Source organism: Crocodylus siamensis, chromosome 8 (assembly GCF_052110815.1).
Source record: "Crocodylus siamensis isolate JL-2025a chromosome 8, ASM5211081v1, whole genome shotgun sequence".
NCBI classification, from domain to species: domain Eukaryota; kingdom Metazoa; phylum Chordata; order Crocodylia; family Crocodylidae; genus Crocodylus; species Crocodylus siamensis.
Genome location: NC_143402.1, coordinates 9,976,449 through 9,993,571, shown reverse-complemented (window position 1 = coordinate 9,993,571; position 17,123 = coordinate 9,976,449). Strand labels below are relative to the sequence as shown.

Genomic DNA, 17,123 nt, shown 5'->3' with positions numbered 1-17,123 from the left:
CTTCAAACAACCTTGCTACAAAACACCTTCTGGCCATGGCCACCAAACCGTTAAGGGAGGCCGACACATTGCTAGGTGCCTGTAGGTGAAGAAGTATCTTCCAGAGCTTGACGTCTGGCACCAGCAACTATGCTATGCCCCAGGTAATGTCAGAGGTGTTGGTTGCTATGCTATCAAGAAAGGAAATCCCATTCAAGCCTTCTTGTGTATTCTTTTGAAATTTCAGCATGTTAAAGAAAGGAAAATGAACTCCTTAATGTATGTGTTGGCTTACCAGGCCTAACATCTCACTGAGCTAGCAGCATATGGCTATGCGAATGTATGCATTTGGGAAATGCGCTATATTTGTTTCATTGGTATCACTCAAATAGTGATTGTAACCAAAGCTCATAACTCATAGCAACCCAATAGCATGTAACAATGACAGGGAGGCAGAAACATAGGGAGAGTGCTGTGCTCACAGCTCTGGTGTCAATTGATGAATCGTCTTCCTGCTTGTTGAGAAAGAATTGTTTCAGAATAATGCGTGTCTTGCATCTAGTTGGTTTACATAAAGTGGATTTGGAGGAGGTAAAGTAGGGATTAGATGAAAGCATCAAATACTCCTTTTGGTTCATTTTAATACATTGAGTTATTAAATGCATGGATTTGGGGTTTTTTTTCCTCTTTAGAGATGACAGAAATCAGAGCAGCTCTCCTTTGTAAAGCCATTGAGGGAATTAAAGAAATTGCTCCTAGAGTGAGATGCATCTGAAATGAGGCTGTGTTGTTTATGGACTTATGTCAGGAGCAAAGATCATCAGGGATATTTTGGACCACTTTATTGGCTGGAAAAGCAATTTTCATCAGCTGAATAAGTAAGCTGAGGAAAGACTCTCAAGTGAGACTGGTTCTTCAGTTCTGTGTACAGTACTGACTTAAGAGCCAGTACTCCACTACCTTTGAGACGGAGAATCGGCCTTAGGCATATCTTTTTCTGCAAACAAGATCTCTGACCTAGGGTTCATTTTCATGATTACCCTCCAAAAACAGTCTGTAGAAATGCACTTAAAATTCTGATGCAGGGGAATATATTAAGATAGCATTCAGAGAAGTTGCAACTTTAACACACAAACCAAAAAAAAAAAAAAACCACCCAAGGAGTTCTGAGTGGGAGGATAAATGAGTTCTGAGAAGGATGAATGAACATAAAATAAAACAAAGGCCAGAGCACACTGGAAGAGCCTGAGTTCAGCTAAAAAAGCAACTGTACTCAAAACCTGACAGTGCATGCAAAGTTAAGACAGTATTGGATACTAGGGATGGAAAGTAATAGAGTAAGGGAAACCTACAGCTAGCAATGCACACCAGCAAAGCTTGACACAGGCAATGCAATGATACCATCCCAAACTGTGACTGGCTGTTTCCAAAACATAACGGGCCAAGTTCAACCATGTTGCGATTCCATTGATTTCAACGGTCTTGAACCAGGCATGAAGTGGGCTTGATAAATAAAATGAGGTCAAATAAATCATGTCTTTGTGCATAAATCAATCAAAGTATACTCATGAAGTGGCAATTTAATCTGCCTCTTCCAGGGAGCAGAATTAACTATAGATCAAGAAATGAGGCACTGCTCTGTACCTAGGGCGTGATTCTTCAAGATGCCAAGCACTGCGCTGTCATCCAATGAAGTGCTTAATCATGCAAGTATTCCCAATGAGGCGCCTGACTATGTGCCCAGGGGGCTGCTCTGTGCATAAAGATCAGGGGTGTAAGTAAGTACCTGGCATCTTAAGGCCAGTGCCAAAGCCCATTGATACCCGCGGGAGGTTTCTGCTGACTTGAGTAGCTTTTGAAACGCATCGCAACGTAAAAGCTTCATTTGAACTCTGCAAAAAATACTCCCATCGTTGAAACACTGAACGTCCCCGACGCTGTCTGCTCTCACACACCAGTCAGCAAGTTGCTGTGGGAGCGAGGGAGGGACTGTTCCCCCCCGGTAGAAAGTATTTGCTAGGATTCTCCTTGTTCTTCTTCTAAGAGCCTACTGACCTCAGCCAAACCGACCATGGGTACTTAAAAATATTGTTCCTTTAATAGTCGTTTCCTCCCACTAGTAGACTTTTTTTTTCCCCTGAGACTGCCTAGAGAACATAAGAACGAATAAAGAAGCTAAATCATAATAGCAGAGAACAATATTGTCTGTCTATGTCTTTAGCTATGCGGTATCCTAGAGCAAGCACTAGGGACCAAGGGTAGCTCATCTAATCTTCACAGTAAGCTAAGAGAAAACAGCCAAGATTTTTGTTTGGTTGGTTCCTATGACTGAAAGCACATTTCATTTCATCTTGTGTACTTTCTGTTCCAGTGGTGCTTAACTTTTTATTATTTAGGGACCATTTTTCACGACAAGAAGCAAAGTATAAGAAGGGAGGAATTCTAGCAAACAGTGAAAAAGATCTAGAGTTTCTGCTGAAAAAGTATCATCCCCTGCCTTCTCAATGACACAGCCATCTCTGGTTATTCCCTTTCCCTTAGCCTCTCTCTACTTAGGTGTCATAAGCTTGTTAGTACTGAGGACATTCTTGAGCAAATGCATCTATCTTATTGGTAGTCCTCCATTTAATTAACTATAATATCTATTAAAGTAGCTATCTTTCTTAATTGAGCTGGGATTTCAAGGATCCTGTGAATTAGTTGTCCATTTCCCATTTAATGTCAATGGCACAGGGGAAGGGTAGATTTTCGAAAGTCCTTAAGGGATGTAGGGGTATGTGTTGCTTTGACCATCGATGGGATTTGTGCTCCCTAAGTCCCTCAGGCGCGTTAAAAAAAAATTCCCCTTGATGCCACACTCCCTTATTATGGAGTTTTGTGTTTCAGCTGGAATCAAAATTCCTAACTAAAAATAGAAAAGCAAATATATTATTATGTGTTTGAGTAGCATTGACAGTTCTTCCTTCCTGTTCTCTCATGCACCCTTTTTAGATTCAAGGCACCCCTGGATAGACTCAGGGCACCCCTTGGAACATGCCAGTTCTTAGTTTTCACCCTTTTTTGAATGACAGAAAAACAATAGAGCAGTTTTCCTGTGCAAAAAAAAAACTCCAGAAGACCACAACTATGGATTTCTATGTGAAATCTCTGGGTCTCTTTTGTGAGTCACATTTGTAAACCTAATAGTGTTAACATTGTGTGGCAACCTGCAACACCCTTGAGAGGATCCTAAGGCACTCAGGTTGAGAATCATTGCTCTACTGGTGTTCAGAGGACTTGGATACATTAGCACAGGATATTGATTTTTTCTGCCAAAAACTTTTCCTCATCGCCTAATTCACAAATAAAGTAATTGTAGAGGTAGCCCGAAAGTGGCCTCCAGCTCAGTCCTGTGGTTTGGCTTTGGTTGAACCTTTTTGAGCTGCTGCACTCTTATAAACAATGTTTCCCATTTATCTTTCATTTCAAGCTCTGCTCATGGTTCAAAGTTTTAATTAAGGTGCCATGTAAATCACTTAGGTGATCCTGTCATTGTCCTCATGGGTAAACTGAACAGGAAACCTTTCTTCCCAATGCACATGATTTTTAATTTGCAGCATCAGGTGCTCACTGCTTGGTATGGAAATACCTATTTTATCATTAGAAAAGCCCACCTGTAGGGTTGGTGAATGAGCCCATTTTCACTGCAAACGGAAGGCAGGAAATGGATTGTTCCTCAGACAAAAAACACAACTTGCAGAATTAACAAACATAATAATGTTGACTGTGATCTAGAAATCAAAGGAGCGCTTTCTTTTCTTTAATACAAATCAAGATTGTAAGAATTTTGGTTTTAAAAAAAAAGTTTGTACAAGTAGTCCCAGTTTATACAGATACAGCAGAATGTTTCAGCCAGCATTTAAAGCTAACATGAACTTGGAGCAAAGACCGTGAAATGTTGAGTGCCCTCAAATGCCTGCAAGTCGATAGAAGTTGGGGGTGCTCCACCAGCTGGTCAGAAGTGGTGCGACAGCACAAGCTGGCATGCTACAGTTTCCCTGTCTGGACGGCCTGCCCTTTGCATGTGAAGCCGTGCACATGATGCAGTGTTTTCATCATGCAAAAAAAGCCATGGCGTGATTGAAATAACATCTGCCAAGCGGCCATAAGTGAGCTCTGAGCGTGTGCTTAGTCGGCTTAGGTGAAAGAATGCCAACTTTGCATATGTCCATTGAGCTTGCACATAAATCAGTCACTCTGGTCATCCTAAATTGTGCTTTTGTCCTTTTTAGATCTGGTTTTAAAATAGAGGCTTATTTGTTATACAGAAATGTAGTCCTGTTTAGCTTATTAGACCCTATGCAGACTAGAGCCTTTGCAGGGCCAGGACCTGAAGCATTGTGGTCAGCCTCAATATAATATGATAGAAAACAGAAATGCAGCACCTTCGTTGTATCGTGTGTGCAAACATAGCTGTTGAACCAGCCTGTTTCCATTAAATCAATGAGCTGGTAAACCTGTTAAGAAGCTGATCCATCTTAGACCGTGGAACAGCCAAAGCAGCAATGTTGGGTAATACACGTTTACATGCCATTAGGTCTACCGGCGTTCAGTAGCTTACGTGACAACATTTTTCTTATCCAGTCATTTGTCTCAATTTTTCCATTATATTTTCTCGTTTTCTTTTCTAGCTTTACTCACAGACAAACCTCCAAAGCCTTTGTTCCCCATGGAGAACCAGCCAACTGTTATAGATGTCCAGCTGGGTAAGTCCCCTTCTGGGAATAATAGATCCTAAACTTCTACTCTGTTAACAGATGGGGAAAATTGAACGTAGCCAGAAAGGTTTATTGCCACTGTTATTACATGCAAATCAATTTGCTGCTTCTCATTTATAATGGTAGAATTTACCGCAACAGCAGTTTAAGGAAATGAGGTGGTGTAGCATCGAGGAATGGCAATACTAATTGGTTACACTGGATATTAAACATACAGTGTTGCAGCTTGCTTTGCTGTTTGATTGATAGATTAATAAATGTGTGCATTGGTGCTGTTTGTCAATGTTCACCACACACAGGATGAAAATATTTTCATAAACTGCAGAATGCTGATTTCTTTAAAAGGTAATGGGAAACCATATATTTTGAAGTTTCTGCACACTTGCTGAAAAGGTCCGTTGAATTGTTTGCCTGCTTTTCTCTCAGCCCTGTATTTTCTCCTGCTTGTCTGAATGTCTCTGAATCTGAATCAGCAAAAGATGCATGCATTTCTAGTGAGGCACTTCAAGGGACTTCTGTAAAATAACCTCTTTGAGAGAAATCAGCTATGGGACATAGCTGCTGTGGCTAATAGTGGGATTTTGATGTTCCAAGCACATATTTTTTCAGGTTGGAAAAATAAACTGATGTCAAATGCAACTGTGACCACTGCTGAGAACTTTAGTACAGTTGGGTTTAAGTTAGAAAGGAAGCATATGTTGTCACAAAAACTAGTATTTATTGTGCTGAATCTGGGCTGTTCCTTCCTCTTGTGGAGCCTTTTTCTACTGTGCTTCTAGTTTAAAACTGGTATAAATCAGGATCTGGTGATGTTCCATGATTAGAAGGAAAGCAGGACCAGGGGCTGAGACATTAAAACTGTGTTGAGTTGACAGCGGTGTGATAGGATTGTAATTCTCTGTATATAAACCTATTACTAAAGGTGTCAGTTCAGTGATGTGCATAGGCACATCCTTAACTTCAAGCACATGCTTAACACTGGCTGTTCAGGAAGCATTGAAGTTAATGCCTAAATTTAGGTACACTGCAGTGGTGGTGTTACCAAGATGGTCCAGGAAATTTCCAGGAAGCAAGATTTGTGAAGGGAGGTTGAATCCTCCATTAGACCAACTGCAGAGTTGGGAGGTATGTTAGGCAAACTAGATACATATTGAAGACTGGCACTTGAATCCTTGAAGTAGATTGTCTGTTAAGCTCTGGATAAGATTGTGAATCATTTGTGACTTCAGTTCATCTTAACATTTAGCTTCATTTAAGGTACTTAAGTTCTTTCAATGGCTTATTATAGCTGCTGCTTATGAAAGCTTATGCAGCTCTGATTTAGTCTATCAGATGGAAACCACCCTGCCTTTTTCCATAGAGAAAACAAAAGTAGACTCTGCCTAAAGCATATGTTGCCAGATAGTCATACATTAATACTTCCACTCCTGTTCTCAGTAGGATTTGTTTGCATTCATTTGAAGGTGGAGTTCAGTGATAAAAACACAGAGGTTTGAAGGGCATAAATCAAATCTCACTGGAGTTTATGGCAAAAGACCCTCCAAAGATACAGGCGTTGTACCATGCCTGTGTGTTACATTTGGTGCCATTAGTTATGTTTTCAGGCCTGGTTTTTCTCCTGAGTATTGAAGGTTAGCGAAACCATCTGCAGGTGCATCTGGGAAATGCTAACACAAAAATGCACATCCTTCTCTCCTCCATTCATAGTCCTGTCCCTCCCATCTCCTGTTCCTCTACCCCGTCCTGGGTATCTAGCCTTTGCACAATCTTTCTGCGTTGAGATTCCCCCTTCATTCTACCATTTTCTTTTCTATTGATAAAAAGTGTTGATACAAGGAAAAATGTCTGTTCCTTGGAGACGTGCTGCAGTAATAAGCTTTTGGAATATCTCTAGAGGGAAATGAAATCTTGCATCTTCGTGTCCTGTACGGGTAATCCATTAGTTCTCCCTTAGGATCTAGGCATTTACATACAGTACTTTTTGCTGATATGGTGTTAAGTTGGGTTATTGCTGCTACACTACATTCGTATTTTCCTGAAAGATTAATGTTTATGATATAACAGCTCTGTCAACACATTTCCGTAACTCATGGTGGAGCTAACTGGTACCTCCCTTGTAAAAGGCAGGCAGCTGAAGATAGAAAATACTCAAGGAGGGGCACGCCGTCTTGGAGCCTGTTGTGTTTTGAATTGGAAACGTCCATTGACTTTCCAGGGCCCACTACTCAACAAACCTCTGATGACCATGGCTTTTGGGAGAGATGAACCCCTGACAGATGGAGAGTTGTGAGTGAGGGTGGCCCTGGTTACCATTTAAATTATTCCTCTCTTTAAAAATGTTTTTAAACGCCTACCAGCCATTTTAGGTGGGCACCTTTCTAATATATTTTATTAGAAATCAGAATAAACATTAGTGCCCAAAACCCTGGGAATCTAACTTGTCCCCCCACCAAGTGTGTTTCATTTTAAGTAGCAGTACAAATATGAAAGTGCCAGTCAATACAAAAGGAACAACATTCAGTCCACCAACTTATTCCTTTTATTAGAGAGACCAACTCAGCTTTCCATTGATAAAATAATCTTTGGGGCTATAGCGGGCCTGGGAGAAGAGCAGGTATTTATTTCCCATCTCTCATTATAAGCACAATGCAAGGCAACATTTCATTAGAATTTGGTAATAGCCATTAGCGGTGTCACCATACACAGTTTCTTACAGGACCTAATTGCAGACTCAGCTTTCAGTGAGATAAGCTTCGAATGGGAATTGATTTTTATTGACAGCGGATAAATGAGTTCCTTTGGTCTTCAGCCCTGCCCCATAGCACATCCCATTCTTCTGAAGAAGTATGAATGTGTTTTCTCTTTGCGTTCCTTTGGACTTTGACAAAGATCACAACAGCTCTGTCAAGTTTAGGCAGAAGCAGAAGCTACAAATTGCTACTCACTCATTTTCTGTTTGCTTGTGCTTGAGATAGAGAAGGAGACAGGAGGATGACAAGCGGGCCAGCGAGCATCATAAAGGACTAGAGGGACGCAGACGCTTTGCTAAGCCAGGGAACCATTTAGTTCCAGACATAGCTAGAAAAGAGCTATGGATTTATTTAATTGCTTTCCTGCTGCCTTGTCTTCATTTGTATTTTAAGGCTTATAAGTATTGTGCATCGCAACCTGATCACATAATATGCAGGAGACCTTACGTTATTATATATTTGTCTTGACTATTAAAATTTATATTTGTACAATCTTAGTTCTCCAAACATTAGTTCCCCCTAAGAGGATACTGCAAGGTTTTCCAATAGATTAAATCTGAATTGGAAAAGTAGCAGACTAGTAAAAAATGCACATATAATAATAAGCAAAACTATATCCAGCTTTTAGTCAGAGGACTAGCTTTTGAGTCTATTGAATCTTGTTGTATGGCCCTATATTTCTTGAAGAAGGCACGGCCTTAGCAGCAGACAGAGTTAGGTGGTCCCCACCTGTCAGTAACTGAATGGTCGAGTGACGTATCTCCTCTGAGCCTCAGTTTCCCCACCTGTGAAGAATGGCACTAGGTCACGAGCGTGAGCTAACAGGGACCTTTGCAGTTTCTGCACCAGATACGTTCTAATATGGCAAAATGCGGTAGCTTCCTTATTAGCCTTTATGTAGCCTCCTTGCACATGGATTGCCCTCTGTTCATCAAAACAACATTCAGGCATGTCCCCCAAAGGCTTCAGCTTCATGTAATACGTTTTAAAGGTCTCATTCCATGCTGGGTATAACCATTTGTGTAGCATTTTGTTGACTAGTTGCTGCTTCATTGCTTTGCTGATCTTTATTAAAAAGTGGGTAGGTATGTGGTTTTGCCTGTGTTACTTGTTTCTAGCTCAATATATTGATAACAGCAAAGCAACAAAAAAAAAATCCTTTTCTGTGTCTGTTCTAGGCTGACTGGGAGGTAGGCGCTATTCCCCGAACAGGCTCTTTTGCAGCACTCAGTGACAGTCTGACTGTGTGGTGCAACCTCATTAGGAAGGGCCTTCTTGAGATCAGGAGAAGAGTTCATTAGAAGAGGGCATTCACGATAACAGGGTTAGTCCATTTGCTGCATCATCATAATGCAAATATCAGCTCCTGCTGTTAGGCTGGTTAAAAGCAGGAGGTTGTTATAATGAGGCTGTGCTGTATTTAAACCCATTGAGAACTCCCCCTGTGCAAGAAGCTCTTAGTTGGTATAACATTGTCATAGTAAGGGTGTAACAGGGGGCACGTTCGGGGAAGAGCTCTGCCCTAAATACTCCTTTGGATTACAATGCCTTACAGACTATGTCCAGCTAGCTTATGTTTGAGTAGCTCCTAGGCTTACACCATGGCTGCGGCTGTATTTTGAAATGCACGTCCCATAGAGAAGCTAAAGAGCTAGGAGAGCCACGTGCCAAGTGAACTAAAATTGCCCCACGTTATTAATTCCTCAGGCCTTATTGCGATAGACGTTTGGCTAAGTCTCTTCTTTTATGAACCCTTAGAGAGAGGTGGGCTTGGAATGAATGCCTGGCAACTGAAGCCTTCACTTGCATGTCACCTGGATTGAAATCTATATTTTTGCTTTGTGTTCAGAAGAGATACTTAAATGTTAACGCTTATTTCTTAAAGGTAATTAATTTTCTAAACAGTGCGTGGAGCGGTTTATCTCACCAGGTTTTCTGTTTGTTTCCTGTAGTTGAGAAGAAAGCAACCTACACTTTATGGGAAATTTTCTCAGCCAGGCTGTTCAGAAAGATTTTTGTCTCAATGAGATGTAGCAAGGATACACCCTGGGACTGATTATAAAGCAGATCAATCAAGGATACTTTAAGTGGAAGGGAGTATGCAAAGTTACAGTAACTGCTGACAGGTGTGGGAATTGAGGGGAGAGAGTAAAATAATAATGAAAGCTTCCTTTTGATTTGAAGTTCTGGTTGGGAGGAGTCCCCTGGGAAAGCAAATTTTGTGCACTTGTTGGCATTTTCAAGGTAAAAGATTACATAAGTTCACTGCCCAGCATTCTAGTTTTTGTTTTAGACCTTAACTTTTCTTTTAAATCTCTGTCAGCTCCTTCAGGGGGATTAGTGTTACAGAAAAACCTGTCTATGAAAGATGATCAGCAATGGGCTTTTCATTTTTTTTCCTAATGCTTACATTATTATTAGTAAGACTGAGAAAGCCCTTGTTCTCTCCATTTTTAAGGATGTGGATTCTTGATAAGAGTCCTCACGGTAATAGTGATTCTGCACCAGGAAGAAAATAGCAATCTTTAATCCAATCAGGAAAGAAATGCTTTGAAATGAGTTTTCAAAAGGGATTTGGGAGAGTGTGTTTGCAGTGTATGTAGCCCACAAACACATTAAAAGAATATTAATAGGGTTGCAACGTCAAAGACTCGCAAAGAAGGAAATGACAGAATTTTCCAGCATGAAAAATTTCTGCCCAGAGAATTAAAGTTCAGCTAAATTAGACTAATGAGAAGTATTTGGGTAATTTAAATAACCAGCAGTGATTCCAGCCTCCCCTGAAGTGTAAGCGTTGCGTTATCTTATGGTGGACAGTACAGCAAGTGCTAATAAGGAAGGTTTCCCAGGTCAGACTTAAAAAAATCTCTTTCACGTTGGATTAAGCTGTAAATATTAATTCTGCCTGACAATACTCAATAATACTGTGAGGTGACAGAGTAAATTATATTGCCCACCATCAAATCATTGCTAAATCAAGTGCATTATGTATTCCACAAGACAGGTTAAAATTCTTCTACAGAGGCTTTTTTTTTACACACACACACACACACACACACACAGTCTGAATATATGGTTAAGTGCATGGAGGATGATAGACTCTTGCTACAAATCATAGCCTAGACACAGAGCAGCCACGTCCACATCTGCTGCCTCCAGAGTTATACTACCTGCCGTAGTGATTATCTACCCTCTACCCAGAGCTCTAGGACAGCAGCTCTATGGCAGGTGCTGCACCAGCGGCGGTATCTTGCTGTCCCTCGTTCCTGTGCAGAAAGCCACTGGGCAGCAGCCCCCCCGTCGTACAGAGAATTCAGTTCCCATGCTTTCCAAGCCGTGCATCCCTGTGCAAGGGAAAGAGGTACAAAAATTTTTGTCTTGATCTATAGGGAAAATTAGAGACAAATTGCCTGACTTTTAGCTGTAGAAGCAGCTCCGTAAATATTCTGAGCATGTTACAGCTAATGCGTTGGTGCTGATTTGGTGAGTTGTTAATAGCTTTTTTCAGGGTTGATGCCAAAATGCTGTGCGACTTGATGGCAGATTTTGCCAATGGGCCCATATGCATTGACAGGAAGTCTTTCAAAGTACAGTTAAACCAAGGGGGGGATTGTGCAGTTTGCCATTTATTGTTGGTGACAGGGTTTGGGTTTTTTTAATTGGGTTGAGGGCATGAGGCTCAAGTCTACATACCGTCCCATACATTTGTTTCTTGTAGATATTCACAGGACTTGCAAAAAAAGCTGAAACTGGTCGGTAGCAATTTCCTTACTTTTATGTCTCTTTAGAAGCATTTTGAACATTTTTCATATTTGATTTCTCTTACTTCAGTGGGTATTGGTCAAGCTTCCTATGCAAGATTTGGTGGACACCATGGTTCATGTAGTTTATCTTCCTGAAACAACATGAATTGCTATCAGAGAGATAATCTTAAGGATGAATTCACAATGAAGGCATCTTAGTTTTTTAGTGAGATCTGGTATTATTTTTCTTATGTGTACTACCACAGTGGAAAAAGGATTAAGTAGAATCAATTAAGTATATAATGGTAACATTTCTATAGTGGCTTTTATTAAAAAAACAACGACAGACTTCTCATAAATCCAGTGGGACTGACACTGCACATCTCATACCGACAAATTCCTTTTGAAGCCAGTGACAATATTTGTCTGGATGGACCGGAAGGTGTGCCTACATAAGGACACTCTGACAATATGGGCATTAAACACATTGCTTCACACACAGCTGAAGAGAGAGTAAACTGAATACAAAGGATTTTCCAGTTGCTTGCAATATGTTCTGCCTTTGAATCATCCTGAAGTAGAAAACTGAGGACCAGCCAAAAAGGACTAGAAGACAAATGGCTGATCTAATGAGTAGGATGATGAACACTCCTGGAAAACACTTGGTCTTCTAAATCTGCTACAAATTCCCTATGTGACCTTGGGCAAGGTGCTCAATACCCCCGCTGCCTATGTTTTCCATGGTGGAAATGCACTATCCCTGTTTCACACAAGGGTTGTGAGGATACAATGAACTTGTGAAGTGCTCAGACTCTAGCATGGTGGGGATCGTCGATGGAGGAGACAGCAAAAAACACGTATTGGTTGAAGCCTTTCCTTTGTGAGGTTTTCTTGAATTGAAACACAAAGACAGTTGACTTTTTGTTTGATATATGTGTGATACTATGTAGTTGGAAGTCAGTCTATATTTATGTACCGGGAAGAAGACCACAGGACGGTAATAAAAATGGACAAACTTCTCCCATCGTTTCCCATCCTTGTTAAAAACGCTTTCACTGGGATGGATTCATGGTGTGCCATATTATATTCTCCGTATATATAAAGAATGTCATGTGGATGAGTTATTAGGCTGTGAATGCCTCCTATATTCTGTAAATTACAGGGTAGTAATGTTTGGCTGTGCTGTTTTGACCTTTTCAGCAAACTGTGATTTGCTGGATATGCCAGTACACATCTCCTGTTTACAGCTCCACAAATATAGAGAAGGGGCAGAATGGGCAGCCAATCAAAATATGCAATACCGGAAAAGGTCAGGGCCATGCATTAGGCTGCTGGTTTTCATAATGGAAAATTAAAATCTGGATTAACATTCTTGTGATTTCTTTTTCCCGTTATGAAGAGTGAAAAATGAGATTACAGAAAACAATGCAAAGGCATAAGGGTGGAAGGCAAGGAGCAATACCCTAACTCCTATTTATTAAAAACATAAAAATGTTACCTTCTGATGTCGATGCTATAAAAGTCATGGTTGTCCTAGTTATATAAAATGGCTTAAGACTTATGGGAAAAGATAATAAAACCCACCTACCAGATCTCTCTCTCTCTCTCTTTTTCTCTCTCTCTCCCTCCCCCCTCCTTTCTTTTTGATTTAAGCTATGCTTAAGTTTCACTCCTAACGCTGGCCTAAACACTCCTGCAGTTGTTATTTTTATTTAATAGAAATTAAGCGCTTGCGTTACAAATCTGAGCTTTCCGGATGGATTTACTGTTCTTCTTCTAGGTGTTCCCCTCTAATGGGGGTGAAAGGAGAGAAGTTGAAATTAAAATTTCCCTGTAATAGACTGATATTTCTTTATCTACTGGAAGCATACAGTCTATGTTTGCTCAGCCCTCTCTCCTGATCAGCTGGAAGACAGCAGTACATAAAGTAGCAATCCATGGAAAACCAGTAGAAGCGCACCACGCTTTCTAGCATACGTGTTTCGTTTTACAGGCCCGTTTGATAGGTAAAGATTAATGCAGTTTTCTTGTATCGGGTACCTGTTATATATTTTGCACAATGCTGTAACAGCTTACTAATCCTAAGAGCCAATGAACAAGTTTATTCAGGCCGTTTGATCCATGAGATCTCAATGGTATTTGCTCAGGTGTCATATACGTGTTTGTTGGCTTAGGCACGTATCTCTGGTCACTAGTGTACTTGAGAGCAGCCGCGGGGGACAGCCCCTGAGTCACCTTGCCCATGCACTTCCAGGTTTGGAGCATGTGAGCTGGCTGCAGGTAGACAGGGCACGCTCACGATGGTTGACCACGCTACTGCCATGGCATGGATACACCCTTGGAGTCCTACACCTTGTTGTTCAAATACCTGGCTTTGCTGATAGACTTGCATGCGGCACAGATTGAATTGCCTAAGTATATATCAATTTAAATTTAGTGGAGCCAGGACCTAAATGAAATGTGCGCGTTACTGCTAGAAACTCAATTAAATGGTTTGCAAATAGCGTTGCATGCTTTACTGGTCAGGTTTCGTACAATTTTTGTACTAAGTCAAAGCATTTTCCACACTTCACTGCCCAAGCTGAATAGTTTATGGGTTCAGAATTTACATACTTTACTTATCAAGATCCAGCCATTTAGGAAGAAGCTATACATTATAGTTCACTGATCCATAGCCAATGACGAGAGCTGGGTGAACAATTCATTAATAACAAATAATGTATTCAATGAATGTTGCCTGCCTCTTCAGAAACGTTCATGCACAAACCAGGATACTCTGTTAACTCGTTCAAACCATTTTTATAAACATTAATGGATTTTGTAGCTCTTTTGTGAGTAGTTTGTTACAAATATTCAATACACAGAATTGGGAATTAGAGCTGTTTTGACTAGAAATGCCAACCAATCTTTAAACCGAGTGAAACGGTTTTATTTTTCATTCTTTAATTGTGTGAATGCTAACTCTTTTTATCATGTTTTTTTAACCCACATTGATGTATTTGAAATCTGCTTTCAGTGAATATTGAACAACGTATTGGATATTGAGCAAAAATCTCTCTTTTAGCCATCATTCCTGATAGAAACTACCTTTGAGGGAAGAATGTACAAAAGGGGCAAAATAAAATAGCCTAAATTAATTTGATTAAAAAAGCAAGTGAAGATTTATAGAAAAAGAGCCATAATCTCTGGCCGTAATCTGTTGCTTAAGCCACTTTAGGGACTAAATCATAGCGACTGCGCGGCTTCCATTAAGAAACCAGCATTACCAGAGTACATATTATGTCACAGCAAGTTATGTCACAATATGTACCAGTGCACATGTGCCACCAAATGTCCAAATAGTACAATATCAATGAAAACTAATTTTCATAATAAATGTTGTTTTATGTGAATATATTTCAAATTTCCTTTTCTCTCAGAATTTCAAAAAATATTTCTTTTCCTTCTGATGCACAACAAATAGCTTCTGTTCCAAAATGTTGCCTTTTCCTCTGTAATAAAAGTTTTGCATTACGACCAGTTCTATTCTGAGAGAAGCTGAGGGTTAAAATACACAGAGGGGCTGAAATAATTTTTCATAATGCATCTGTAGGTTATGATTGTTGCCGGAAAAGTACATGCACCCTTTCTACGCTGGCTGTACCTGTCCTCTTGCAGAAAGAAAGATGGCTAAAGCAAAGTAAAAATTAGCTTGCTTTGTATTCCCATAGCTGCCGACATTAAAAGTGTTTGTTCATTTGAGGCTTTCTGGACTTCCGGTATGTTTTTTTGCGGGTTTTTTTAAAGAAATGGAAACCAGAGGAATCTGACTTTTTAGCAGACAATAATGGATGATTATGAGATGAAATAGGGGGCAGCAGAACAGCTGGCACATATAGAAACTTTTTTTTCCCTTGCTACATCCCTGATTGAAATCACCCGTTTTGAAAGCCGATGCTGACTCTGTTGAATCTAATTTAGATCCTGCATCAAATCGGATGAAGCACAAGTGTAACTGGGAAGGAAACTGATGTTCTGCAACTAGAGCACTCAGCAAAATGCCACATCTGTGGTGTCAGAAACATGATGAGTCCCCACAAACACCTGTTTTTAATGAACATCCAATCTGCTAACTCTGGGTTATGCCTAAGAATAGCTTGGACGGCTGGCCAGTTTTCTACCTGAATATAGTATCTTGTTTAATTAACAGAAGCGCTCTGACCCAGTTTCTATCTAGAGATAGGAATTACTAGTTCTAAATTCTGCACAAACTGTCTATCATCTTGTGTCTCTCTTGAGGAAAGTTGTGGGGGGTTTTCCATGGTCAAAAATGGGAAATCTAACTTCATTCAAATATTTGTTGTTGCCTAATTAAATAGGGAAGTAGGAGCTTTGGGCCCAAATAAGATAATAATTAAAAACAACCTTGGGATTGGATATTTTAATAACTGGCTAAGTTACTCGTTGTTTGAGTATCACTGAAATGTCTGACTTCAATAGTGAGTAGAAGCCACCGTTCATTTTATGTCACAAGTTATGACTGACTACACTGGGCACTTCTACATGTGTGCTTTACTGCTGAGTAGACTAATTTGCTCCACAGTAAAGCATCACCCTTGACATGTGCACTGCTATTAGGCCAGAATAAATTGATTTACTCTGCCATAGAATAGTGCTGTCACACACTCTGATGGTGGAGTAAATTAGTGCACTTGCATGTGTAGAGGGTGATGCCCGGATTAGTTTACTCCAGCACAAATTGCACTGGAGTTTATTTAGTCACATTAATTGCACATGTAGATGTGCCCACTGTTTCTAGAAAGCCGCTATAGCTGCTAACTGTGATGAAATGACACAGTGCTAAGTGGGATCACAATCCTAGGCTGAACTGGCCACCAGTTTAATGTGTGGTCGGGAAGTATGGGCTTTACCGTAGCCCTAGATTTAGAAGAGCATGCTGTTTAGAGAATTCCCAACAAAAACAAGGTTGAGTACACTAAACTGAGCAAACCTTGCTTTATGCATCATCAATGGCCTACGCCCTCCCTTCAGTTGCTAACATAGGGCTCCTGTTGACATTGACTTTGGAGGTGTGCTTATATATCCCAAGCTAGAATTTACTTCGCTAAATGCTCTTCCTCAGCAGATTTCAAGCATAAGTGAAATCTAAACCAAGCACCAAATTCTGTCTTTGCTTAAACCCTTTGTATCAATGGACTGAAGCCTCATAGCATTAATGGATTACCTAAAAGCATATTACATCATATAGATTCTGCATCATCTCTTGCCTCCTAGCTAGCTGCAAGGAATCTGCTATAAGAGTAATAATGAGGATGGATCTAAACTTTTCCCCCCTTTACCTTAATCCTTCTTCATTAGCCTTAGGTGGAATTCAGGTATGAACCAATCTTGTTATGATTATTTAACTTTATGTAGGAACTGACTCTAGAGCCCATTGGGTTACATGCTGTTGAAAAGAAAAAGCAAGAAAGCAGAGGTAAGGATGACAGAAATAACAGGATTTGAGCCATGCTTGCACCACAGAGAAAAGTAACTGCAATTTACCTCCTGACTGAAGAGCAGGTGGCCAAAGTATTGCATCTGTAACTGATATTACCGTGCCATGGTTTCAACTGGACTTAAGCCTTGTTTTACATTAGGCAAAGCTTGAAGGACGGGCGCAAGCAAAATCTTCATCCTCCTTTCCCTGCATCCCCGAGGCTGCAAATGATATGTCAAATAAATAGAACCCAGTCCAAGTTCCTTTGGGTTTGACTTTCTTTCATAAAAATCTGTCCATCAAAGACCGTAACAGGTCTGTGATTAGTGAATGTGGCTGACCTAATTACAACTCCTTTTCACGTTCACTTTTAATTTCGGGATGAGATGAATTATTTGGTGTACAGAATTTTCCT

General features: G+C 40.3%; 1 protein-coding gene across 3 annotated transcripts in view; it reads left to right on the top strand.

Annotated features, from left to right (window-relative positions):
- IL1RAPL2 (interleukin 1 receptor accessory protein like 2) overlaps window positions 1-17,123 on the top strand; it is a 556,641-nt gene that overhangs the window by 406,434 nt on the left and 133,084 nt on the right. For 2 of the 3 annotated variants that reach the window (XM_090060564.1, XM_090060567.1), the window contains exon 6: window positions 4,650-4,724. The exons of the other annotated variant lie outside the window; for it this stretch is intronic. In XM_090060564.1, coding sequence (XP_089916690.1) covers window positions 4,650-4,724 — 75 coding nt within the window. The remainder of the gene's footprint in view (window positions 1-4,649; window positions 4,725-17,123) is intronic. 3 annotated transcript variants of the gene reach the window in all.